The following is a 27730-nucleotide window of genomic DNA, read 5'->3' as shown; positions in this document are numbered from 1 at the left end:
GTAAATAATGTACGAGCATGAATGATGTATGTCCATTCTCTTCTCTATGTTCACCCCCTTCTCCATCGGAAGGAGGGTCCTACTGTTGTGTGTGTGTGTTTTAAAAAATGTAACAAGTTTAGGGAGGAGAGGAGAGGAGAGGAGAGGAGAGGAGAGGAGAGGAGAGGAGAGGAGAGGAGAGGAGAGGTAGGGTAGAGGAGAGGAGAGGAGAGGAGAGGAGAGGAGAGGAGAGGAGAGGAGAGGAGAGGAGAGGAGAGGAGAGGAGAGGAGAGGTAGGGTAGAGGAGAAGAGAGGAGAGGAGAGGAGAGGAGAGGAGAGGAGAGGAGAGGAGAGGAGAGGAGAGGAGAGGAGAGAAGGGGAGAGGAGAGGAGAGGAGAGGAGAGGAGAGGAGAGGAGGTAGGGTAGAGGAGAGGAGAGGAGAGGAGAGGAGAGGAGAGGAGAGGAGAGGAGAGGAGAGGAGAGGAGAGGAGAGGAGAGGAGAGAATAAGCATAGATCATAGAAAATACATACAGAAATACACTATATTAAGTAAAGCAAGCTGCCGGTAGAGTCAAGTTGAGTCAAGTTGATGATGACAGTAGTTATGATCCATTATTTATGATAGACAAAAGATGATGCGTCACATTGATGAGTCATCAACACAGTGGAAAAATGTCAAGGTGTATTAAAAATATGGTAACCAAAGCAAAGGCCACTCAGAAAATGTTGAGGCAACAGACAGGTAACAAGGACCATGGTCATGACCCGGATGTTTAGTGTCCCTAGTTGGAGCATTATCAGTCTCTATAGCGCCCCTAGTGGTTGTAACAATGGGTCCGTGGCACAAAGCAACCAGTTCTGGGTGTTGCTGCTGCCTTATTTGAGATCTCTCCAATAGAATGGATGAATCACTGAGGTTGAATAGCCTGGGTCAAGTAGTTAGACCTTGTTAACCTCATTAAGGACATAATTCCAAGGAAGTCTGGACAGTAGCTCAGGGAAATACAATATTCCACCGAGGTTCTGTCTTATCAGCGATATTCTATTCAATGATGTTCATTCATGTTGCCCGTATTACGTTTTATGACACCTTAAATGTGGTTATTTATTACTTGTTCATTTTTAACTGGGGGTGGTACATGTACTAGTTCTGAGTGGGGTGAGTTGTGGCCCATGGCCTGTGGGCCATGATATTCCTGATCCAGATCCAGTTTGCCTTCTGCCAAGGCTGGGCACCGCATCCTGAACCATCGGCAAATTTAAAAGTTAACCTTCACACAACACAACTGTCCAACACAACTGTTTAATACCAAATCAATTCAAATATTGGAGATGTTTTTTTTTTCTCCATTGGACGCTTTAGAAATACAATATAGGTTCAGTAATCACCAGGAGACACCCAGGTAAAGTGCTAAATATTCAGTACAAACATTTGATTTGACATTATTTATTATGTACATAAATCACTGGCATTTACAGTGAGGCGCTGATTGGGCACTTTATTATTATTCATTTACTTTTCTTTCCATAAAAATCCAATTGAACATAACGTACATAAAATACAAATAACAATGACATAAACTCTCACTACTGACCAGAGCAAGGTTATACATTCAACAGAGAAAATTATTTTCGGCACATCTGAGAAAGTCCAGCAAATAAAGATTTGAATGGAATTATTTCTAATGCTCCTCGTTGAATAAAGTGTCTGTGTGATGGTAACAAACAGCCAGCCACCAAACACAAAAACAGATGGAGACGTGCGCCAGATCTGTGCAGCTGCAAGTTGAAACCGTGTCCACAAAAACTATACCAAGTGATCCGAGATGCGCGACACATTGTCCATGTTGATGACTTGGGTGGACATGGATTTTCGACTGTCGGTGCTCGTCCTCATCCTCACCGTCTGACTTTGTTCTTTGCGTTGACAACAAGAGAAGGCTGCCTTGAACTCCTCGCGGAATTTCCCTGGAAGTAAACAGAAATCAAGAAATCCTTTCAACAACAATGGCTTCGGATTCATTCGCAATGATTCCAGGAAAAGAAATCACTGATTACTAACTCACCGCTGAGGAAATTGTAGATGATGGGGTTAGCTGCACTGTTAGCATATATTAGCCAGTGGGAGAAAGTGAACCAGGCGTACACGGTCTGTCTGTCATTTCCGTGCTTGAAACTCCCAAACACTCTGCAAATGAAAAAAAAACAAGAAATAAATGCTTTAAAATTAGCTGAAAAATTAACTACACCCTGACCCCTAAACCTGTACCCTTACCCCAAACCCTAAACCAACCCTAACCCTAACTCTAACCTTAACCCCAACCCTAACCCCCATGTTAACCCTAACACACAGCCCTTAACCAACCATAAGCCCTAAACTCTAATCTAACCCTAGCATAACCCTAAGCACCCTAACCCCTTAACTCTAACGCTACACCCTGACCCTAGAATCTCCCCACCATCCACCAGTTTAACTCTCCCCTTTAATTTACTATTCTTAGCTGTACCTTTAGCTCTTACCTTTTCATGAGGTTGAGGATGCTGATGGGAAGATAACACAGTGCAAACACAAAGAGCACCACCATCAGCATGCGTGCCGTCTTCCGCCGGGCTCTGATCTGTTTGATCTCGGCGCAAACTGTGCTGGTTCTAACCCTCACGGGTTCTCCCGGAGATGGACTTGAAGCTGAGCACTGCATGGACCTCCACTTCCTTTGCATCACTGATGTGTTTCCAGGTATCTATAGGGTAAGATTTATACATCCTTTAGACTGTAAATTGCAGACTTGCAGGAGTAGAATAAAAAAACAAACAAGATCCATCAAGATTACAGACCTGCTGAAACCACAGCTTGTGACATATCTGAATATAAGCCAGGACCATGAGGCACAATGGTGCAAAGTAGGTGACAATGAAGAAGCAGGTGTGATACACCTTTGGGTAGATTTCAGCTGCGGAAAGAAGACAATGAATCATCACATTTTGAATTAATGTTGTCTGGATGGCTGTGAAAGCCTATTAAAATGATTCTTTTGTTGCTTCTGAGTCCCCTTTAATGGATCTTAAAGTATATTTTGTGAAAAATAAGAAGCATCCTTACTGAAATGGTTGGCTAAAAATGGAATTGTTTGGATTTCACCAGATTTTGATTAAAAAAACAATGAAGTTTGTAGTCTGGGTGGCTGATGGAAATGAGTGATTCAATTCCTTTATCTTTTCTGTTCTCGTGGCCTTTAAAAAAAATCAATCTGGGAGAAGTTTTTTGTTAGGGATTTTATGCACATAAAAATGGGGGGATGCAGTTGCCACAGGCGCTGAAATGACTGCTGTTGCCAGTAGTTACAGTGCACTTCTCCAAGTGAGATGTGAGTGGTGCACATCAATCCAACACGAAACAAAATACAGGGACGCAATTCAAGTGTAATAAACCGAAGGCCGCTTAGATTCTCTACAACTCCTTCCTTTCAGAGGATGGTTCATTTATTGTGACAGCATTGTGATTTGACAACTGAAAAATGGAACACTGAAGCTTGAATTCCTGTGCAGTTTAGGCTGCGTACATGCCAGCAAAGAATAAAATAAACCAACTCATCAATATTTTTGGTGGCTTGAGGCAGATCTTTGAAAACTAACCTTCCCAGTGTTCATCACACACTGTAAACAAGCTGGTCTTGTTGGTTAGCTCAGGCAGCAGGCTGCTGCTCTCCATCACTACAGCTTGAGGGATCATGATGACACAAGATACAACCCAGATTATAACGATACTCTTGCGGGCCCGCTTGGCTGTGCTCTTGAACATCAGAGGGTGGCAGATTGCATACCAGCGGTCTTGGGCGATGCAGCTCAGCGTTAGCACCGAAACAGAAACAGAAATGGTCTGGAACAGAAGGTAAACAGAAACACCAATATGAGACCTCACTGGCGGACAACTAGTTCTGGGACTTATATCCTCTACAGTACGTCTGTTAGAATCCTGATCCTAGAGCCTGAGCCTTATGAGCCTCTCCTATAAAGCCTTGATGCTAAACTGTCGATAGTGTTTTGCATTGAAAAGTATAGAATGGAATAAATAGAATCCTGCCTTGACTGGTATAATTCAAGCGTGGTGTTGAATCAACATAATAATGAGTGATTCCATCGGCTCACTGCTTCTCATTTTCAACTTCCAGCAGAGAGATGATGCTGGAAAATAATACTGCAGAAAATTAAACACAAATACTAATTTAGTTCTACCGCACCACATATTCACACGTCGTCATAACACGTTCGTTCTGCACTCATGCCCAATAATGAACAGAATTAAATGTTGATAGTCGCGAAAATGAATTTCAAAACCTTGCTGATACAGAACAAATGAGAATGAAGCTTTCGTAATCAAGAGACAAAGTTCTTTGTTCTAATTAATAAGATGACTTTTTATACAGACTTTAAGTTTTGATTTCTTGACCACCACCACTGGTAATATCCTTCTGACTGCAATAATCTACCACTTGAAATGTGAGCCATCATTTCCAGGAGCTGATCTCTGTAACCAATAGCAACAGGAGCCCAGTTTATCCATCAGCCAATCATCTTTTAGCAGCTCTTTTTAAATTTTAAAATGTTTTTAAGGACTGTAAAGTACATTAACCCATATCCCGTCAGTCCTGGCAGTTTAATCAACCTCATGTGTCTCATCGCCTGGTTTCATGACCAGCAACATCAACATGTGACCTCCATATGGGATTTATCGTAAAGCTGCGGGAACGGCTGAATTTTGATGATGAAATATTCCCACAGCTTCATATTTATTGGGGAGCTCACCATCTGTTATAGATTTTTTTCAAAGCCCCATCATCACAGATTTAACACCACACTGTGGCGAAGGTCTTCTGTTTCTACCCAAACTAAATGAGAGAGGTCCTGAAGAGCGCTGCATAGATGTATAAGCACTTTACATTTTGGTCCATTTGTCTCACCTATTTCTGAACTGCTGGACATTTCCCTCTCATGTTTAAACCTAAAAACGTCTCTTAATAACAGTAATACCAAGCTTATGATTGCAAAGGACCATATTCATCTGTGTGTATTTGAAGTAGGATTAGAGATTCATTGTGCAGGACCTGTGCAGGGAACTTCTCAGTGATTCTTGATATCAGGATGACGTGCAGCACGATTGAGGCATGTTATGGATAGTGAAGGAGGACGGGACTGAAGAGAGCAACAGCTTAAAGCACCATAGTGACAGACGGTGTCTGACATAATAAATGAGGAAGCATGGAGGAGTCAATCTACAGCAGATCAGGTCAAGGTTTTCTGTGGCAAAATGATGTCCTACCTGTAAATATGGCACAATTTTGCAAAGCGTGTTCCCGAAGAACCAAGTCTCTGTGATGTCCACCACCAGACTGGCAGGCAGGCAGATGATGGTGACCAGCACGTCAGCGAAGGAGAGATTCACTATGAAATAATTGGTCACGGTGCGCATGTGGCGGTTCTTCCACACTGCAAAACAAACTAAACACGAGGGAGAAAATCAAAATTCTGCCCCACAATAATAATAATGATAATAATAATCACTGAATTGCATTCATGCAGGATTAATAACCGCCGAGCTCAACGGGTTTCTATGCTGCTTCAACAGAATGAACAGGAATTAGAATGGAGGATCAAAATGTGAAAGAGGAACCCAAGTGACATAAAACTTTACACTCTATGACAGAATATGAATTGTAAAAGCATTGCCTAGTCCATATGTGTCAGACTCAAGGCTTGTGGGCCATATCCGGCCCATAATGATCTATTATTATTGTTGTTAATGGCGATATGAAGCCCTGATAATACACAAACTACAGATCCCATAATGCAGCGCAACAGCTGCCTTGCCTGGTGATAGTTTACACCTGGGAAGATTCCCGCGTTATTCAAGTCAAGCCTATGTTAATGTTTGCAAAGCTATTGTAAAATCAACCCTTGCCCTTAACAACGGCGAAAAGAAAAGTGGATTCTGAAAACAGAGCCTTTAAAAAAATGGTGGGAGGCTGAGTTTATTGACATTGCTGGGATGTCTTGTTTGTGGAGCTAATGTGGCTGAAATTAAGAAATTTAAACTAAGAAGGCACATCGAGACGAATCATCAAGACAAGCTGAAAAACCTGAATGCAGAGCAGAATCTACAGAAAGTAGAAGAGTTAAAGGAGAATCTGACATCTCAGCAGACGTTTTTCACCAGAGCGAAAACAGAGTGAAGAGAAGTGGCAGAATCAGGTTAAAGAACTGTATGCTGAAGGTTCGGGAGGCGACATTTTATTTAGATTTATTTATTTATATTTCCAGGGTTTTTGGGCCATGCTCATATTTTGAATTTGTATGATTTTGACGGGAACATGTTTGTGGACAACGGAAATATATTTAGATATTTAAAGTTTACATTTATTTTTATAAAAAAAAAAGCCCAAGAGCAAAGAAATCTGAATGTTTTTAATTGTTATTTTTACCTTTGTGGTAACGCAGCATTTTTATTTTATATTTTATTTTTTGCAGCGTGTTCATAGTTGTAACTTCGGACAATTACAGAATTAGATTTATTCTCTTCTTTGTTTATTTTTAAGAGCAGAAGGTGAAAGCGATGGGAGTTATTATGTCACAGAAATGAAAAGCGTTATCGTGTGACAGTTGAGCATTTATGTCCCCTCTTAGCCGGCGAGATACCAAGCGGATATCTGTTCGACCAATCAGGTGCCGGGAAATAAATCCGTCATCCAAGAGGACGCGATGGAAACAGTCTGCCTTACGGAGTTAAGACAGTTCTGAAGACAAAAGAAGCTGGGGAGCGTCTGCTGCCGCTGAATAATTCATACCTGCATGCGGCAACTGCAACCTGCACCTCCACTTGTTAGCGGACTTGTTTTTCTTGATGAAAGAAACATTTTTGCTGGAGAGAATGAGATGCTGTGAAGTTGCGGTGAACATGGAGCCTGGGGAGTAGAGTCAGGCTTTTGGGCTGCATAATCCCCCCCTTCAAATTGTGTTTTTAAATGCCCACAAAGCTGTTGTAGCATCACAGGACCACGGAGGTGGCAGATCCCTTTATTAGAGAGCTCTTGTGTGTATTGAGTGCAAACATAATGTGAGGTGGTCCTGAAGCTGCCCTGTTTTCACCCCAACATCAAACATCCTTTCAAATGACTTTAAAAGGAGGGAGAGGGGGCTGGGTTTGCAGCCTCCCCGAGTTGACATGTTGACAGTACAGAAGCAAAGTCGATCTATTATTGAGCAATGTTGACTGACTTGGACTCCACACCATCAGCAGCTAATTTACACCTAACACCAATCCCAAATTTCACTCCACTTACGATTCATTACAGCTGATCTTATTTTAACAGCCCTCTTTCAAAATTAAGACAAAGATTACGAAAAATGAACCATTAACCCTTCACTTTCTTTGCTGGTTTTAATTTCCTGTGTAATCACTTGCTTTAATTAATACCCATGTCCTCTGTCACATTCTCCTACAAAAGAAATAATATAATCAGTAACTACTGTGTAGACATTAAAATATATAACATATGGATTGCTGTGATGTTATACACACACAATTAAAACAATTAGCAGCAAACACTCAGTTTTCTGCTTTTTGATCAGATGACGACAGGAAAATGCTACATTTTATATGGTTGATATCTGAAGAAAATGTGACATCATCTACATGACTCTGAGCTAAAATTAATGAGGATCAAAGATGCACATGGGGCCGGTGGAGCCCGGGGAGGGTTCAAGGGTCCTGGCCCCACTGGTCTGCATTTGGAAGCGTGTCCTCGAGCACTTCACTCTTGATGAGCAAGTGGTGCCCTAAGAGGCCGCTATCATCAAGTGCGCGCATGCACGCACCCCCACTTCCACACACACGGGCACACACACAACACACAAGATGAGTAATTACTAGAAAGGTCAGACAGCTACAAGGATGGACCTCAGCCTCAGAATCCATTGCTACTTGTTCAGCTTCTAAATCTGAATTGTGTTGAAGCGAGTCTGGCTTGTGTGACCTCTGCCCTCTCTAATTCCTTCATGTATTTTCATGTGCCTCTTCTCATGGGTGGGTTGGAAGGGAGATGCCGGAGCACGTGCTGTGGTGAAGCATCTCGCCCTCGACAGAAACAAACGTAAATGGAAACGATCAAATGTTGACATAGCTAGACAGCTCATAATCACTTTTTAAATCATCCATCTGTCGCTTTTCCATTAATGGTTTCACAGGGGGGAAGGCTGCAGCAAGAGGCACGATACACCCTGAGAAAGATGAACAAACGAGGGAGGCATAATTGGTAAATGCTTGGAGGCCACCCAGGGACACTGCCGCTTCTGCATTTACCGCACTCTCCTCTGCACGGCATCCTGTGACATGACTTCTGACCCACAGTTGACGCCGAACGTTGGCCAACATCACATTCAGTAGCGTGAAACATGCTTCCTTTGGCTTTCCTCAGGGCTGTGTTATCTCCACGCTGAATGACTGCAGCTGGTGGTCCTCCTGTCTCTGCTGCCAGGTCCTTCACTGCAGCATGGATCAGTCCTCCAGAAGGTTGTGGATTCATGTGATGTCTCTTGTCTGCAGCTTAGTGTTAACTCGATGCCCTGCACCGACTACAGTACAAAGAGGAGAAAGGCTACCATTGTACCAAAGGCGGGCCAGCTCCTACACCAGGTAAGGGCTTTTTTTTTTTTCAAATTTGTAGAACTGGAATAGAGCAGCATCAGCAGTAATGAAGATTTCACATTAGTCTGTTGCGGTAAAGAAGCAGCTAAGATTAAAGGCACAGCTGTCAATTCATTCTGACCCTCACCAATAGTCAGTAGCTCTAGGTATTGACCAAGCGAACAAGATCTCAGATATGGGCAGCCGCAATGAGTTTCCCCCAGAGGTTACGAAGCTCTTCATCCCTGAGAGGCTCAAAGCAGAACCGCTGCTCCTTTTGAATTTAAAGGAGGCAGATGAGGTGGCTGGGCCATCTGATTAGGATGCCTACTCGAGGCTCGTCCGACTGGAAGGAGACCAAGGGAAGACAGGACACACACACACACACACACATGCCCCAAAAGCTTCATAAGTTTAGACAGTAAGTTCTGGGTGGCAGCCCCATATGTGTCGTGGTCAGAAGGTTTGCTGGGTCAGCCAGCAGGGTAAAGTGTGAGAGACGGCAGGAGGCAGGCCGTGTGAGGGCAACAACATCCTCCATCATGACTGGTCAGTGAGTGTCTCACTGATTTTAGCCTCTAGCTGCAGGATCGTTTCTGCTGGGAAAGATCAAAATAATAAAGTGTCCTGTTAACAATTATCAACCAGTAAAAGCAGGTTAATAAATGCACAGTGATCAGCCCAAGGGGAGAAATAAAGTTTATTGAAATTGAAAATGCAAATTTAAGGTTCAGTTTCCTGGGTGGATATTTGCACGTGTTCGATCCACACATGTTGTAAATAATAGAATAAATGAATAGTTGCGCCATGAAGATGGAGTGGCAGTGGTAGCCTTGTATCAACAGGCGGTTATTCATTTGCAATTTGTAGCAGGAAAAATACGCCACACTTCTCTTTCCAACTCCTTTAACTCCCCCTGCTTATTTGTGGTATACTCCTCTACCATTTCTTCCTTTAAGAGCACTTTTCCCCCCTGTTTCATAGACCTTGTACTTTGAGTGAGATATAAAAATAAGAGCCAATGTCAAGGAACAGGAACATTTTAATTATTATCCAAAAGAATAATGGCTTTTTGATATCCATGAAAAGGACACAAGGACACTTCTGATGAAAAGTGATTGAAATTGAGTGAAAGTTACCAGAGTTGCCTGGTTAAGCTGCAGCGTTGCACATAATGTATTTTACATCCCATCGCAATTCAATTTAAAAAATCTAATTAGGGCTAAGCAGCATCTGAGGGAAAGTGGAATTGAATGTTTATGTATAAGGTCTCGTGATGGGCAGTTCATCATTATATTATTAATATGTGGTCGGTGGAACCTCAAAGCTCCGCTCATTTTAAAATAAATAGATTAATATTTATCGGCCTCAGCAGAAATACCTGCAGGGAACTGTGCTCAGGTGGAGGCGCCATCGAGCAGGTGGTAAAGCAGACGCAGAGTCTCCAACAAAGCTCAGGGACATGAAATGACAACCTAAAGGCAACATTGACAAGCCCGAGCCATGACAAAAGAAGGGAAATTAAATGAAGTCTTTTACTAATGAACTTATTGTGAGCTGGAACATAATGGCACACCCTGGGCCCCGGACTGCTGGTGCTCTTCTGTGGCTACTAGGTACAACTATTAGGAACAATTACTTGAAAGTGGTCCTTCAACGAGCTACTGCTTATTGTGGTTATAATTAAGTAAATGTAATTTAGCAGCATCCGCTGGCAGATGGCCCATTAAAAGGAGTGCCATTACTTCTAGTGTGATTTGATTTTTGTATTTTATTTAATTACTGTTTTGGGGTGTTGAAATTCTTGACAAACAGTCAACAAAAAGATGGTTTGGTGCATTTTTTTATTGACAGAGAGAAAAAATATCCTGTTTAGTGAATAAATGGACTTAAGTCTGGCATTTCTCAAGCAGCTTTACTGACAAGCACACGTTGAAAAGACTGGCTGGAACTATGAATAAAACATAGTTTTACTCTCTCATTCTGCTGTTTTCTCCTGTGGAAGGGCAAGGACAAAATTAATAGGCTTGCAGGATAATTTACGGTGAATGACAAGATGTCAGTTCCCCTCAGGGGCTCAAAAAAGATGACGAGTAACAAGAATTAAGAGATTAATGAGAAATCACTGAGGTGGTGAGATGTAGTGTGAATTTTTTTATTTTGTTTTTTTTAGTACCAATTGCATTTTCAAAACTGTCTTCAGCAGGAAAGAGCTTTCTGACATGGCTGCTGTCAACTGTCAACTAGTTCAATCTTTTTTCCCCCTGTTTTTCCTGTTTCAGTTTAAGTGAAGTAGATTAAAATGCACAAATGTATTCATAAACTCTAAAGGAAAAGTTTAAATCCCAGTTTTGGAGTTTCTGAATTATTTTATTTTCCAGATTACACATGTTAAGGTTCAATAATCTGTGCTTCTGACAACATAGATTTTGCTTTTAAATCACAACACGCGTCTCCAAATAGCTGATGCTAATTATTAGTTACAGGATTGGGTGGAGCACAGTCAGAGTCGATGCTCATGTCACCAGGGGAGAGACAGGATTGCACCGTATTACCCTCTGACTTTGAGCTGACAGACCAGTATGGTTGAAATTACTTTAAAAGCCACAGATGCTCACCGCAGCGTTTGTCAGAATCCTTTTTAGTCTGTTTTTTTCTCTGTGAAATACACTGGCCTCTCCTGACCGCCATGAAACTGTAAAAAAGCAACAAGAAAACAACACAAAACAAACCCAACACGTCTCAAAAGGGCTCCCAAGCTGAGCAGCCATACTGCACCAACATTCACGTCCATCAATAAAGAGATATGGAAGACTACACTTGGGACAATTACAACACTCCTCTACAACACTCCTGCATTATGATTCACTGAAGGGTCTTTTTTGCCTCATATAAACTCTAAACTCAGTCAACAGCATCTGGATCCATAAACATTGACCACTGTATGTGGATGGGGAGGTGTACCCATGGGCAACAGGTATGTGTGTTTAAACTTAACTAATCAATCAAACAATCCGTTTGGTTGCAAATTAAATTGGAAACAATCATGATTTGTCCTCCAGGGTTCTTTTGACAGACATCTATTACATTGTAAATTTGATGTTATTTTAAAAATGTTATAGAGGAAAAAGATGTGGAGGAGCAAAATGGAGAAAAGCATGGTGAAGAACTAATTGAATAAGACAAAAATGGAACATAAACTAGAATTTTGTTGAATATTATTGTCAAGCTGTGCGCAACAGTCCTTTACCGCAGCGCTGCGCGCTCAGTGGAAAAGGCTGAAATGACTGTGACACATCTGCGGGCGTCATATTTTGATCAATGGCAGCACAAAACGCACGCTGAGAATATCAATCCGCACCCAAATTGGGTTTTTCCTCTTGTTACGAGGCGACGGTTCACGGTCACGGATAAAAGTTGCTGAAACTCCACTGGCATCCCCAATTACGCGCAATGAAACTCACCCAGCGAGTTCCCGATGAGGGAAACGCAGAACACGATGATGTACGCCACGATGAGGACCCATTCGTACTGCTTGGGATGTAAGTACTCTCTCCAAATGTATCTGAGAAGTTCCTCGTCCTCGTCCGCGGCGGAGTGCAGATTTAACTCCGTGGTGTTGGAAACGTGCGCCGGCGACAAACACTCCTCACAATCCAAATTCCCAGTGACGCCAGACATCCTCTCCAAGTGCCTCTTCTTTTCCTGCCGTGCAGCGTGTATGTGCAGCGTGTTTGAGTAGATGTTCCAATAAAGACACAGCACTGAAGGAGTGATGAACAAGCGCCTCGCACACCCGCTTCGTCAGTGTGACGCTGATTTCACCTCTGCCTCTCAGCGCCATGGAATAGACTATTGTGGTGCGCATGGATGTGCTTCATGAGTATTGTGTGTGCGCGCGCGCATATGTGCATGGGCTTGAAAGAGTAAATCAATAAAGCTGTGGTGCTGGATGAGGTTAAAGGTTACAAAAAGTTAGAGCCTTCATTCTCATCATCTTGGAGCTCCCCAAAGAAAACCGTTTTACTTATGAAAGCGTGGTCCGTGAAACCACTGTTTTCTGTATCAGTAATGAGTTTCTTCACCTTGGTCTTCATCTTCATTTATACTGAATTGATTTTTGTTGACACTATATTTATCTTGTCAATGCGCTAGTGTGGGGGGACCCAGTTGAAGATGTCTCATTAATCCTCTCAGTGTTGCTGAAATTGGTCAGATTATGAAAAGAAAGGTAAAACTGGCAAGTCCATATTTTATTTGATTAGACAAATTAATGTGGTGTAATTGATTCCCTGCACCTTGTGAGGTCAGTGCATTTATTTTCTTACACAGCATCCCAAACATCCCAATAGATCAATGCTGAACATAGGACGTTGTCCTGCATTGTCACGATCAGCCTGTCTTTCCCTTCACCTTCTTGGTAACTTTCTATTATCTCACCTGTCAGTCCAGGTCTCACACAGTCTCACTAAGTTGCTCCTGCATCCCACTCAGCTGTAACCAGCCACGAGATTCAGCTCACAGATCCACACGCTGCCATTGAAAGATTGTCCTCTATAGCATGTCCCTGACCCCGTCTCTGCTGCCTGAGTCCCATAAACTCCACCTGCCACCTCTCCTTTAGCATTTGCAATTTTTTGCTGGTTCTCTTTATTGATTAAAAAAACTGTTACCAACTAAGAAAGAAAGAAAAAAGAAGGAAAGAAAGAAAAAGCAAAACACACCAATCACCTGCTTTCCACAATTAGCAAATTAACAAACAGCAAGTCAACACAGCACAGTCAACATTTTCAACATGGACGGTCCTTTGAAAAAGAAAAAAACTAAATAACTAAATAAAGATGGATGGATGGATGGATGGATGGATGGATGGATGGATGGATGGATGGATGGATGGATGGATAGATAGATAGATAGATAGATAGATAGATAGATAGATAGATAGATAGATAGATAGATAGATAGATAGATAGATAGATAGATAGATAGATAGATAGATAGATAGATAGATAGATAGATAGACAGAACACTTGATGATAGTCTCAACTGTCATTTTACTACAAAAAAGAGTGATTTTTGTCTTCTGGCTTTACATACATTAGTAGAGTGTATTTAAGTTAAAAACATCATATTTATAATAGTTTTAACAGATGTGTGTTTAGGAAATAGATGAAAATCAGTTCATCCCACAGGTAAAGGTATGAAGGTCTGGCACTTTGAGCTTCAAGTCTTCATTTTAATGTCATCAGTGTGGCATTTAGAAGGAACTTGCCATATAACTTCTTTTAAGGGTCACCTTAGAGGAAAAAGACAGAATTTCTGCCATAGCAGGTTCTCCATGTTCTCTCTGCAGGTTCCCTCCAGTTTCCTTCCACAGTCCACAAACATTCACATTAGGTGATGGAGGCTCTAATGTGCGGGTGACTGGTGTGTGTTCTGGAATGGGCCTGTGACCTGGCCAGGGTGTATTCCTCCCAGTGACTGCAGTGATAGGCCTTAAGAAACCATCATAACAAACACATCTGTGGGTCTCTAGGAGACAACAGGCACACACGCAGACTACAAACATCCACTCTCCTGTTCTTACCAGCAGTCTTAACTGGTGGGGTTGCATATCAATAAGGGCTCTGAATGCCAGCAGCGGTGTAGGGTCCTATATCAAAGACGTGCTTAATGCGGATCTACTGTCATCACACCCAGACTGTCATCACACCTTCTGGCTGTATTCTATTAGAATATATTGTTATGCAGCTCCTATGAAGAAGTTAGAGGATTCATGCTTTGTGCGAGAAAGTTTTAAAAGTAGTCTTTAAAAATGGCCTTCAGTTGCTTAATGGGGCCTCCAGTGTGGCTCGCAGCTCCGCACTGTTGTGCCTAATTAGCATTTACCTGAGAACTGGTGCCTTAATTTGGGCGCCACTGTGAAAGAATCTGGAGACTCATAAATGAGTGCTCACGCTGCCTGTAACGTGAACCACCAGCATGACCGGTTTGTCTGGGGTCCACGTTGGCCTCAGGAGGAAGATAACTGGAGGGGCACTTGGGCCTCGGTTGCTGCAGAGACACGGCGAGTTCCACAAAGAGACACCCTGAAATCACCCTGGTCCCGTTGATCCTGAGGTTCCTCATGTGGCTGCGGTGTGGTCTGACTAGTCTTCTGGTTCTTCATGGCCCATCTGACTAGTAGACGGTCCAGGAGTCCCGTCAACTACACCACTGAGAACGCAACTGTATTTCACACAAATAAAGTGTAAAGATGGATCAAAGAAGATATTTCCACCAAATAATTAGTATTATTTTAGTGTATTTATTAATGTTCTTGCAATAAACACTTAAAGCGATAAAAAGCACCTTCTGAATGAGCGGCGTGTTTTATTAGCAGGCAGAAATAAAGTCCGCTGCTCATGGTGATTGTAATAACAACACACAGAATCGCTGATGTGTTGGCGTGGGTATACACTGCAACATGCTTCATATGGCGCTTAAACAAATGTGGACTTCACCGTGGTGTTTGGACAGAGAAAGGGCAGCACTGCTCTTCGGTTCACAGCTGCCACTTTCATTATGTTTGTTTAGTTGATGGTGATTGGCTTTAGTTCTTTAGCTTTAGGACAGCTAACAGAGGCATGCTGCTAGAACAACCTACCTAGAGAGGTTTCTGTATTACTTCATTACTTCAAGATTTGTTTTCATGTTTTATGGTGCACAGTGCTTCTGCGTGTCTCAAAATAGACCAAAGGGTAAACATTTGTGACCTGTTTAGGAGGGTGGCTGAGAAGTGAAATGCAAACTAATGTTGACGAAACACCTTTACAAAGTCTTTGTGTACCCTCCCGTGACCCCAAAAGGGATAAAGCGGATAAAAAGACGAGACGAAACTTTGATGAACTTTGACAAACCAAAAAATAAATTTAAAAGTTGCGGAAGACTTTTGCAAACTATAAAACATATTGGACACATTCAATGGAAACGATGGCCGGAAGTCAGACGGAAGTTATTGCATTGCAGCTGTTGTGAGAAAGCCTGCCACCAAAGAAGAAGAAAAGGTTTCACAGATGTTATTTTGTTTTTGGCTTCTCAGCCACCGTAGCTGACTGTGCGATCTAAAGTACAGCTACTTGTTCTTGTATATGAGATTTCCCATTCTTTGAATGAACCTCTCCAGCTTATTTTCATGGTGGCCTCGTTCCCTGAGTTTGAGTTCAACTTCTGGTGCCCCTTTAGCAAGACTTTTAGAGTTATTCTGGCTGTGGTCAGCACCCAGGGAAGGTCTTTTTTCAGTAGAGCTGTAAGGCTGGGATGTGTCATCTGTGCTGCAGTCTTTACTCCAGCTTTCTGTCCTTGTGCTCTTTTTATGAAAACTGTGTTTTTTTGGTCCATGACGGTCCTCAGACTGAGGTTTACAAGATTTAAAATCATCACGCCACTTCCCCCGTTGCTTCAGGGATGACCTCAGACTTTTGGATCGTTTTTGGTGTCTTCCTCGGCTCTCTGGTGACTCGTCCTCTGCCGTTATGGTGGCGGTGCTGCTGGCTGATCTGGTACTGAATGATTCTGCCATCCCCACTTCTTCTTTTTTCTCTGGTATGTTCAGTAATGATTTTATCTTCTTTGAACTCTTCTTTAGAAGATGTTCAGAAGCCGCAATGTTTGACATGGGAATTAAATCTGTGTTATTAGCATGCAGGGCAGCTGCAGACACTGTTCGGGACGGTGGGTCCTGCCAAATATCGGGGCTATTTGTGATACCCTTGACATCGTAATGGGAAACCGACCTTTGCTCTTCATTTAGGTTGGACTGGTATTGTCCATTCTGTGCATTGAGTCCTGTGGCACTCCTATTACCGTGTGTCCTTGCATAGTCTTCATATATGTTACCAGAGAAGTCATGCCTGTACTCGGTGTTTGATCGCGGATCTGCCATGCTGTGCCTTTTGTGCCAGTTCTCCATTAGGGCATCAGGGTTTGCAATCATGGGCCCACCTTTGGCTCTGCCGAGGCTAGCATATCCAGGCGGGTACATGTTTCTACCTTGACCATAGCTTGCGCCGTCTCGGTTGTCCAAAATCTGCAAACTCTGCCTCTTCATGAGGAACTCTTCATTACTTATATGACTTTCTGTCATCATCGGATTCCACTGCATGGATGAATAGTGCAAAGGGCTGTTTGGCACTGCTGAAGGCCTTAGTCCAATGTGGTTCATATGCCTGTTCGGCTCCATTTGTTCTTGTACGTTGGGCCTAAATACGAGGGAAGCCCTCATCCTCCCCTGCATTATTCTGCTAGATTTATCCATCTGCTCATACTCATCTAAGTAATCCCAGGAGTCTTGAAGGGGGAAGTCGTTGGTCTGGAGGTAGGACTCGATTCTTAAAGTGCGCATGCATGCCCTGGATTTGTTGTCTAGTGTCGGTGGGGTCTGCAGCATATTCACAGCCTGTTCGCCATGTGAAAAGTGAAGTGCATTTTGGCCCCTGCTTCTTTGTGGCAAACATAAATTATTGTTCGTGAGGTTTTTGTTTACAGCACGTCCTGTTTCCTGGTATATATTCCAATTACTCCCCCTGGGGCAAATGTTCAGTTGTGTGTATCCGTCTTGCACCTTGCCAGCATAGCTATGTCTTTTTAAATCTACTGGCGCTGCGGAGAGTAAGTGAGACGCCGGGGTTGGAACACAGAACTCATTTTTGATCAAGTGCCCAACCTCATTGCGCTCTTCTTTCAGCAACCTGTGATTGTTTTCTCTCGCTGCCATCGCCCTTCCAAATGTCTTCCCGCAGACCGTATCCAGCGTATGCCTCAGCAGGTCCTTCCGGTCGATTTTTTTGTCAGATTTTGGCAACTTCTGTAGAAGGGAACCATCCAGCGGGCACAGATCGGCTGGTGCACTTGACCGAGCGTAGAGCGTACGAAACTCCTCATCAAAGGACTTGACCAGATGTCCCGTGATGACTTGAATCATGTTCAGATTGATCTTCTCAGATGACCACGTGAAGCTGCAACACCAGAAAACGCATTAATCTGCTGCAAAAACATGGTGTTCTATTGTCTGCTTGTCTCTTTTCTGTAACTTCTTTACACGACGTCCGTGACAAAATGATGACAGCAAGTCTGACAACAAATGCAGCACTTTGCTTTATGAATGCATTCAGTTTACAGCTGGCTGGGCTATTTCATTCACCTGTATGAGCCATAAATTGCAGTAAGACAGTCGACTAAAAGGAATCTCTGTTGCATCGTCCCGTGAAATGTGGCTCCTGATTTGCAGAGGTAATTCAGGCCTTTCACGGTGCGCACCCTCATGTTCTGTTGTGAGACAAGAGAAAGACAGATGCTCACAAAGATTGCATCATTCTTAATGTTTTGATTGGGTGTAGTGGTGAATCGAAACTTATTTGTATAGCAAGTGGAATTTAAAGGGTATCTTCTTCTCTTAATTATTATGACTCCACCCAAAAAAGGACCTAAAATAAAGCGTGCCTTTTGAATAATTAAAAATGACACAGACGTCTTTTTGTTCAGAGCTTGTGTTTGTTTGTTTGTTTGGGTGGTTGGCTTGCTGGTTAGTTGTACGCGCAGTTGGGCGTCTCGCCCGTCACTGGTTTACCAGAATTTTTGCTCAACTCACTGGCCTTTCACTCGTGATTTCAATGGCCAGATGAAAGTTTATGTTTTTTATTAATACAAAATGTGCAGTCTTTTGTATTTAACAGTCAGAATTTACAGGAAAAAAACTTATTTTACACTACTTATTTTTCGACGGGTCTTTTTCAGAGGTAGTCTCCCAATCTGCACTTACTCTCAGCTGTCGAATATTTACATCCTGATTTTCAGCCATTGTGAGGAAACTTTTCACGTGGTAGTCGTCCAGCAGGATGTAAACTGGGACTCCTCGTAGGGAGGCGCTGACGACTTCTTTGAAAATATCCACGTCTGTAAACACGTCCATCACGATGGAGATGACCTGTGGAGACACGCTGAAGATATCACCATCAGTTCGTAATAGCTAAATCCCTTTTTTAGCCCGAGCCCCCCCCCCCCACACACACACACACTTTTTTTCACTTCTCCCATGACACATAAAACCTTTTGTTTCATATTTCAAGAAACTGTCTCCTCAACACATTTTAGAAGCTTTGTGATTCATCGTGGCACAAATTACAGTCGCAGAACCTGATTCTGATCTCAGAAACACAGCAGACACTCCTTAACAGCACATTGCCTGCAGGAAGAGCTATCGGGAAATTCATTCAAATATGTGCATATTCACAGAGGTGGATCCATAGCTTCTGCTGCCTTTTCAGCTTTCCCACAGTCAGTTTTGTTTACCTGTCTTGCTTCTTGAATGTTCTTCCGTACCACCTCTTTGATGGTGGGGCTGTTCTGCCGTGGTGGGTGAAACAGCAGATCTATGTTTGTTTGCCGAGTATCTGGGAAGATTTCTGGCCACCCCAAGTCCAAATCAGGGGCGTCTGTGTCTGAGTACATCGGCCAGTACGTCCCAGAGGAGGATTTGTTCTCCTGGGGGTCGCAGATTTCCTCAGTATGGTTTTGTGGGGGGAGCTGCTCAACATTTGCACTAATGAAGGCGAGCTCTTCCTCTGACAGGAAGCTCCCAATACGCTCCCCCTTTAAGAACTCCAGGTAACTGTCTCTATCGCCACTGACCAGTCGGTCAATGGCCATGCGGTAGGACTCTTTATAGTGGGGTTGGATGCACTCCTCTGCATTGAAATCATCCCTCAGGGAGGACAACATGGAGAACCCTGGACCATCCATTCCTCAAGGCTCTGTCAGGTTGACCTGTTGATGGGCAGATTGAATGACATCATGTAAGATGATCTTACACAAACATCACAAAAGGGTGGAACATGTAACTTAATGGCACAAAATGGCTGTCATTCAGGGACTCAAATATCCAAAAAGACAATAAGAAAATAAGAGAAAACTCGTTAATGTTGCAGCAATCATTGCAAGTACACATTAACTCCTGTTTGTCATCGTATATCTTTAGAGTTGTGACATAATAAAAGAGACAGTAATGAGAGAAACATGTACGTGCTGATTAATGGGTAATGACAGAGTTGTTAAAGAAGATGATGAAACTTCAAAGTGCTTTATGTAGTACACACATTACATTAATTAAAACTATAGGTATCAATATAAAAGTATCACTATTCTCTGCAGGTGCATCATAAATAAGCCTGTCTGCCTGTCTTCTTGATGTTTTGAGAACCAGTCTTAGCTTAAGTCCAACTTTCAATAATCAACATTTAGTGAGTCACTGCCTTAGCAGCACTGACAAGACCGGCGAGTCTAAAGTGACTCAGGTGAGCACAGCCTCCCACTCTTTTCAAGGACAACATGCTTTTGCTCTAATTCTCAGATCCAACCATAAAGGAAAATAGCAGCTATTATCACAGCATGTTCAACCACAGCAAGCGCTCCTCAGCACTGCCGAGCTTATTTATTTCCACGATTTTATCTGCAACTCCTCACTGTGTTCATTCAGCTGGTTAGCGTGCTCCCGCGGATGGTGTCAGCTATGAACCACACCTCTATCCCATGCACAACAGGTAACTTACATTTACACAGCAAACTCTGTGGAAATCCTGCTCCCAGAAAGATTGATGTCCGTGTTCAGTTCATGTCTGCGGAGGAGCTACTGTAAAGACCAGACAAAGACTGAAGCGTCTCAAAACGACTGTTGGTCTGCACAGGCAGGGCGTGGATTCCAGTTCTGACATGCAAAGCGACAGGGCCTGAAACTTGTTCACAGACAGCAGTAAACCTGTTTCAGATGTTTAGCCACACCCCATCTGGCGTCAGGGACAAAGTTCACCCAGATGACGACAAAGGTGGTGAATGATGTTGTCGTGGGAACACAGTCTGAACTCAGACTAAAGCAAAACGCAGGTGCTCTGACTGCACCTGTTTTTCTTTACCTTTTGGTCACTTTTTGCTCCCTTGGCTCATTAAGAGCTGATCCCCATTACTGTAATATCCCATGAAGCGTGAAAAAAGCAAACACTTTGGTTGGTATAATCTCTTTCACACACCTTCTGACACACAGAAGTACTAAGGTCTTTTTTATGATGATTTTATGTGGAAAAAATGTGCAGCATCAACCAATCCAAAACATCAGTGGCAGTTCTAAGCCAACGATATCATAAAATATGTGAAGAAGGTGTATTTTTGTGAATATTGTAATTCCAATACCCTTTCATTGTGGTGAAAGGATGCATTCTAAACATATGTGCTGCTGCAGCCTGCCCCTATATCAAATACAGGACTGTATATTGAACATTAAATGTGGCAGTCTTCAGTGGGATTTATAATACATGTGTTCTGTTGTCAGATGTAAATGTTGCTGCCATCTGACACCTGTTGTGATTTTCAAGCAGAAATCCATCAGGAATGCCTGGAAAATGATACGAAGGGTTACACAGTGCGCACACATTCACCAAGAGGATGCTATTAAATGTCTGCTGAACAAACTGTCATCATGAAATACTGAAATGTATCGATGCGTGGGTGATTCATTATTCACAGCATCTAATAATCCATAAGCTGTGATGTTGTCACTGCTCTTCATTTTTCATTGCTGGGCGTGCCTGTGCATACATTATGATTACTGACTACTTGTCTGGTTTTAATGTGCACAGCTGTGACGGTTCCCCACCATCAGGTCCCGAGTGAGCAGTTCCATCTCTTTCACACAAACTATGCGGAGGTTTGAAATCATGTTTGCCTAATTGACAATTAGAGCTTTCACTTGATATGACACATGTCGGGATGTAACACATGCAAGCACAATTTACAAGGAAGATCATTTTAAAAAGCTTCACTTCCTGCAGCTCCTGCAAATGGAGAACGTTGCCTCTTGAGGCCATAACGGTCGATCTAAAGTCCAAATGTAATAAGTGCTATATAGTACAAAATGATTATATATCTAGTAATGAAAAAGCAATTTATTAAGCTAATAAAGTTTAAACCTGGCTGCATTTGAACACTTTCAGTGTGTGTTTTACCTGAACCTTAAATAAATAAATAAATGAAATTAAGCGTTAGTTATTCATGGAACTAGCTCTTAATCATAGCATAATAACATGACCCCTATCAGAAGGGTGAAAAGATGTAAATTACAGGTTTAATAGTAAATATAATTTCCATCTGTGCAACAACACATATTTAAAAGACACATAAATTAAGTACTGCAGATGAATGGAGATGATGACTGGGAAAAAAATAAGGAATATTTACAGCCTTGATCCATGATTGCAAACCCACAGGAAAAGTTACGTTTTGATAAAACTCTGAGATCAGTAAACCCAGAAAAAAGGTGTTATGACAGATAGGTGGAGAGAAAAAACAAGGAAACCCCGCCCGAGGCTACATCCGCACCAGCTTCTTTTAGTGAATTTGCTGTTTTAGTTTGAAAAAGATCACCGAAGCGCGCCCACCATCAGTATAGATCTCTCGCAACATGCTTCAAAAACAGATTATACCAGATCACATATGTGGAAAATTGGTATGTCAGTCTGGTCTGCTTCCCTCAAGTTGCTCGCTGCTTTCATGTGCTTTCATCCAGCGATGGCTGGTTCAAAACATGCAATCGTGAACTGGCCATCATTGCTCTAAGTGTCTGTGCTAGTCTCTCCACATCACACCTCTGCCCTCTCATTTTAAACTAAAACAGGGTATTAAGCACTCCTACAATCAGATGTGCTCAGGGTCAGAAACACGAGAATGACAGCTAATGTTATACAATTTAAAGGAAAACACAGGTAAAGAATCCTGATCATGAAGGATCCAAATTAGCACATTTGAACCACTGACCTCAAATTAAGCACAGCTCAGTGTTAACGGAGGAAGAGCCGAGTGCCAACCAAACAACGTATATGATTGTGCAACAAGGGAGGAAGTCTCGTTAAAAGCATCCACAGCAGCAAAAACGTCGATGCAACTTTACCCCAAAATTTTCTCGATTAGCAACGACAGCTGTCTGTGGCAGAATCTTTAAAACCCTTTGATCAGCTATAATTGAGCATCTTTGACAGCAGGAAGAACTTTGTCTCATGAGCTCAGAGTTCTCCCCTGCAGGACCTTTTATCAGAGCTTATTTTTAAAGAAAAAAATCTGGCTTGTATCTACCAAAGATTTTCTATGGAATAAACTTCCCCCAAACCCTAAGAGTCCCCTTAGAGCAGTACTTGGTAATACTGGAGGGATTTCCAGCCTCCCATCATGCCAATAATCTGATATAAATGTGTTTTAAGGAATTTTAAGAGGTGGTGGAAATGTTTTGTTTTTATTACCCTGGTATATAAATTATTGGAAATAAAGGTTCCTGGGAATTTTGGTGGAAAAGAAGCTGTTGTCATGTTAGTTTGGGTCCCAACGAGCTGTCAGGAGAAAGCACACAGAAGTAACACGATTAGTGCAAACTTACTTCAGTTAAAGTGTTTCAAAAGCACTAAAATAACTTTAAAGATTACATGTTGTGCCTCTTTGTTTGTCAATTGCACCAGTGTACTTTGTTTTTTGTTGGAAATGTATTTTCGTTTCTGACAACCAGACAAGTTCAGACCAGACAGCGACAGTGGGGATGGGGGGGGGGGGGGCTGGCAGATTAGACCAGCATATTCTGACGGACTATCTCTCATTTTTAATGAAATGAAATTTCCCACTTTAATCAGCCAACGAATCTCTAAATGAACTTAAGCGGAAACTCAAACTGAAATCAGCCTGGAGGTCCATGAAATCGGATGGAAAATCAAGACTTTGGAATTCAGCCCACGTTTAAAATCGTAATGGGGAATAAAAAGGGAGGAGGGGGGGGGGGGTCGAACCAAATTCAAAATCCCCCCTCAGTGGTGCTGGTTCTCTTCACTCAGGAGAAACAGGAGAGTCAGCAGCAGATCTGGCGAATCTGTTAATTAGGCCTCTCGCTCCACCTCTCTGCACTCACAGCTGAGCCCAGACCAGAACTACCCCCAACCAGCCCCACCTACACCACCGCGTCTAAAACTGGCACAGCGGTGACCAAATTAAGGGACTATTGCACAGAACCCTCAAACTCCCCGACCTCTGCGGGAAGCAGTGGAAATATTTTGAGACATATAGCCAATTAAAGCAGGCAAATGGTGCATTTGTGTGCATGGGGATAAAATTAGAAATGAAAGGGCTTGAAATGTTATTATATTGTTCATGCCTTATCGTGAGGTAATAGATCAGTGATTTAATGATATTTAATTGATGTTGATGCAGAACCACTATCAGTGAATTCAGTCTCTCATTTCCTTTTACTGAGTTATCACAAAATAAATGGTTTTATATCGTCCATGTGGTCATTTCCTATTATTCACGAACATAGCGTGATTTAATAATCCAAGATTTGATGTTTTGATGTGGTTACCGTACTCGGCTGGTTAACCTCCTTCAATCTCCCTTAATTCAGCGCTTTTCCGCTGACTTTTGCATTTGTGTTGCCAGTGACAGTCGGCGAAATGACAGCTTTCAGGGTTTGGGCGTTGGGGTGCATTACTGAAGGGCAGAGCAGCGTTCGCCCAGGATGAGTGCGAGCTGAATCTGACCTGCGTGATCCGCCTGATTGCCCCAGCAGCATGTGACCTTTTCCGCCTACTGATTGAATATCACTTTATAATGCATTTAAGTGATAGCGGTGGGAGGTGTTTCCATGCACGTGAAGCCCTTTAGTGAGATGGCCTTTTACAAAATTCAGCCAATAAATTGAGCTGTGTGAGAGCTTCCCCGGGAGGAATCCATGAATGGTCTAACAATTTCATTCCTTGCAAAGGACAAATGGATTTGGTTTGTGAAATCCTGCTAGTTTGACTGTTTTGCAAAGAGTTTGCGCCAGTGAGAGACACATTATTTCAACTGTGTTTAAATATGAAACGGCCTCTGTCAGTAATGTTGGTATCTTTTTCATCTCTGAAATGAAAGATGGGCCACAGGGGCTGCAGGGCTTTCTTTGAGTCGCTCTTACAATGCAGGCAGACATTTGCATACAAATGGGCAGTTTTAAGGTGTTTTCATGTTTGTCAAGGTACTGAAAATGTGACCCTAATCATATAATGGTTGTGGGCTTTGAGGACTGAAAAGATTAGGAGCAAAGACTACACTTTTGTAGAAGAGAAGTGTTTTTGTGTCTCTTTCTCTTTGACACACACTTTAATTCTATAGGTACTATAAAGGGTCAAAAAAACATGCTTTGCATTCATTTTCCATTGAACAAATATTCATTTAGTCTCATTTAACCTGATAATCATGTTTCTGCCTGCAGATGTGTCACACATACATGAGGAGAGCATGCAAATCAGCAATAATCCAGCAGACTCAGCTCTATTCCCTGGGCACTATTTGACTTACGATAGTTTATTTGGCTTTTTAGAATTTAAAAAAAAAAATCTTTAATGACAAATGAAACTTTTGCATTTGTAGCACTGGTGAGCATGAGGAGGCCGGCCAACAGAAGCATGCTGACAGACTGGTGACAGATCTGTCTGTTTAAAGGCTGAAGAGACATGGATTCACACGTCCTTTTGCAAACAACACGAGATCAGTGCGACGCTGCGCTCCACTGATCCATCTGTTCAAAGAATGGTCTTTGAATCAGCAGCTCTAAATATCTCTAAATATTTCCAACTCATTGTATACAGACTCCAGAAGCACTCTCTTCAGATTCCTCAGACTTTCCCTTGATTTTTAAAAGTGAAATGCTTTCACGCACACGTGGGTGAGAGGGAAGTCGGAATAATGTCACTGACGGCCCCTCATACTTATTTATGCCTCTAAAGGCAGCACAGCCGACTCATCACGGGTGTGGGAGGGAGCTTGAAAGTCTTACTTTCCCTTTGTTGTTTTGAGAGACTCACTTTGTTGCATATTCAGTTAGTGCTCATTTCCATGTGTGTGTCTCCAGGTGAGTTTGCTGTACTGCCATATCCACAACCTGTCACCAGGCTGCCAACACGGTGTCGCCAACTTCTAAGGTGTGTTGCTTCTTGACCATCTCAGCCTCCCTATTTCCCCATCTAAGAGAAACAATTTGGGTTCATATAACCGCCAGACTTTGGATTAAGGCTTTTAATTAGTTTCACAGCTGAATCGATAAATGGAAGTGGTGCATAGACTTTTTCATATTTAGTATATAATATATCTAACATATAATCTTTCTTCCTGAAGTGCAGCACACTTCACACACTCGCTGAAGGTATGCTGACAAATAATCAATAGAACCATCCAAGTAATTAAGATCTTAAGAGGGTCAGATGGGAAGAATCTAGCTTCAAATTGGTCGGATTATCTTGTCGTATGAGGTCGGCTCAAGTCCACTATGTCTTGTTATTTTTCATCTTCCTTGACTACAATTAGCCTCTAAAATGAGTAGAAGTCTAACGCTACCCTGTGGTACTCAAAGTGGGAGTAATACATTCTGTTTTTACATCATTGAAGTCATGTGACTGCAATAGTTGTGTGCTGAGCAAACAAACCTGCAGAATCTGACAGATTAAAACTATGAGACCACCCCACAGATCTAAAAATGTGATTTTTTTTTGTGAAATGTGATTTCACAAACCAACTTCACAAACCAACTTTATTCAAGTTGAGATGTGCAGAAGAGGAGCGACTCCTTCTGTTTCTGTCCATGTTTAATTTGCTGTGCCCGCTTGCAGCGGCTAACGCAGCACATCTATCTGACATTATATCTCCAGCACTAATGTTGTGCAGTGACTGTTAAGACTCAAGCCAAAGGCTGTACTTTTAGTGGACACATCCGCCCAGTTTATTTTCCATTTCACACCTAAATCCCTGAAGTGGAAAGAAATGAAGAGCACAGCGACCTCGCTCTGTAGAGGTGTTCTCATCTCATCATCATCGTCAACTTTGCCCTTGACGGACCCATTAAAAGTAGACTGAGTGAAATGAATATCCCCTCGTAGCCAAAATGTTCCCCCTCTGTAACAGAGAATGTCCTGTGGAGTGTAGCAAATTTCAGCCAAGATGAACTGGGCCGGGGACTGACCAAGTTGTTGCCATAGATACAAGCATCCTGTTCTTGCAGCCTGGAGATTTAGTGAGCAAGAGAATGCCGGAGTGTTGGAAGGAAATGAACAAATAACAAAATAAAGCACACTGTTATTTGCGATCATGACAGATAAAAATAAAGACTAAAAAATTCTGTGATTCTCCAGTAGGAAATATTCTATTTTGTCCAAGGGCTTTAAAAAAAAAGGTCTAAAATCAAGCTTCTTAAATGACTCTTTGTTTACAATCATTTTAAGGTCAATGACAAGCTTCAACGTTCTTGACTCTGATTATGGCTCCATTTGCTTGGTTCCTGCTCTCGGCTGCACTGAGCACACGATCAAGAATCACCGCCACCGTTTGAGAATCACATCTCTCCAGGAGCCTCTTTAAAGGATGAAAAGCTTCTTCTTTGAGGATTTCTGATGAGATGGGAGTGATCAGTGGGGCTGAGTCTGCTGCTCTTATATAATATGTACGTTTTATAAAGACCAATTTATCATTATTCGAACCTGTTTACTGGCAGCTTTGTATGGGTTTCCTTATAATGTTTTGCTTGCACAGTCACTCTGACCTCACGGCTTTGGCCCCGATAAATATAGAATGCTTTCAGCATGTTCCTTTTTCTGATTACTTCCTCATCAATTCTTTTACTTTTTTCTCTTCCATCTTAAGCAATTCACAAGGGCCAAGGATTCAAACATGTCTGCAAACTGTACTGAAATGTTTAAGTGGCATTCACCCCTATTAAGGTTTATTATTCAACGTTGAATAGCAATAGCATATTAAGCTGGAGAGAGTTGACATTACATAAGGAACAGGGTGAATTTATAGGTGTCTGTTGAATGATTAAAAAAAATCAGGCCTTGAAAAAGATCTGTAGCTCAGTTTATGAAAGCTGGCTCTGACTAGAAGTTCAGCTTCATTTAAAATTTCTTGTTTTTAATTGGTTAGAAACGAATCAGACTAACTTTACCAACTGAAGTTGTGTGTTAGAGATCTATTGTTTTGCATAGGAT

At 42.2% G+C, this 27730-nt stretch overlaps 2 protein-coding genes and 1 long non-coding RNA gene across 3 annotated transcripts; 1 reads left to right on the top strand and 2 right to left on the bottom strand.

Annotated features, from left to right (window-relative positions):
* Window positions 1–1415: 1415 nt before the first annotated feature.
* On the bottom strand, window positions 1416–13489 carry hcrtr2 (hypocretin (orexin) receptor 2). The gene is made up of 7 exons (XM_011603410.2): window positions 12122–13489; window positions 5298–5476; window positions 3614–3857; window positions 2816–2931; window positions 2501–2721; window positions 2047–2168; window positions 1416–1948 (listed from the first exon to the last, which is right to left on the bottom strand). Exons 1-7 carry the CDS (start codon window positions 12336–12338, stop codon window positions 1788–1790), a joined length of 1260 nt encoding a protein of 419 aa, XP_011601712.1. The 5' UTR covers window positions 12339–13489; the 3' UTR covers window positions 1416–1787.
* Window positions 11644–27087, top strand: LOC115249521 (uncharacterized). Its single transcript, XR_003888200.1, has 3 exons — window positions 11644–12199; window positions 25606–25675; window positions 26969–27087. It is a non-coding gene; the product is annotated as an uncharacterized lncRNA (long non-coding RNA).
* Window positions 14945–20925, bottom strand: fam83b (family with sequence similarity 83 member B). The gene is made up of 5 exons (XM_011603408.2): window positions 20243–20925; window positions 18987–19460; window positions 18457–18621; window positions 17839–17963; window positions 14945–17653 (listed from the first exon to the last, which is right to left on the bottom strand). Exons 2-5 carry the CDS (start codon window positions 19434–19436, stop codon window positions 15772–15774), a joined length of 2622 nt encoding a protein of 873 aa, XP_011601710.2. The 5' UTR covers window positions 19437–19460; window positions 20243–20925; the 3' UTR covers window positions 14945–15771.
* Window positions 27088–27730: the final 643 nt, after the last annotated feature.

Source organism: Takifugu rubripes, chromosome 4 (assembly GCF_901000725.2).
Source record: "Takifugu rubripes chromosome 4, fTakRub1.2, whole genome shotgun sequence".
NCBI lineage: Eukaryota > Metazoa > Chordata > Actinopteri > Tetraodontiformes > Tetraodontidae > Takifugu > Takifugu rubripes.
Note: the sequence above shows the minus strand (reverse complement) of the source record. Positions and strands in the feature narration are given on the sequence as shown.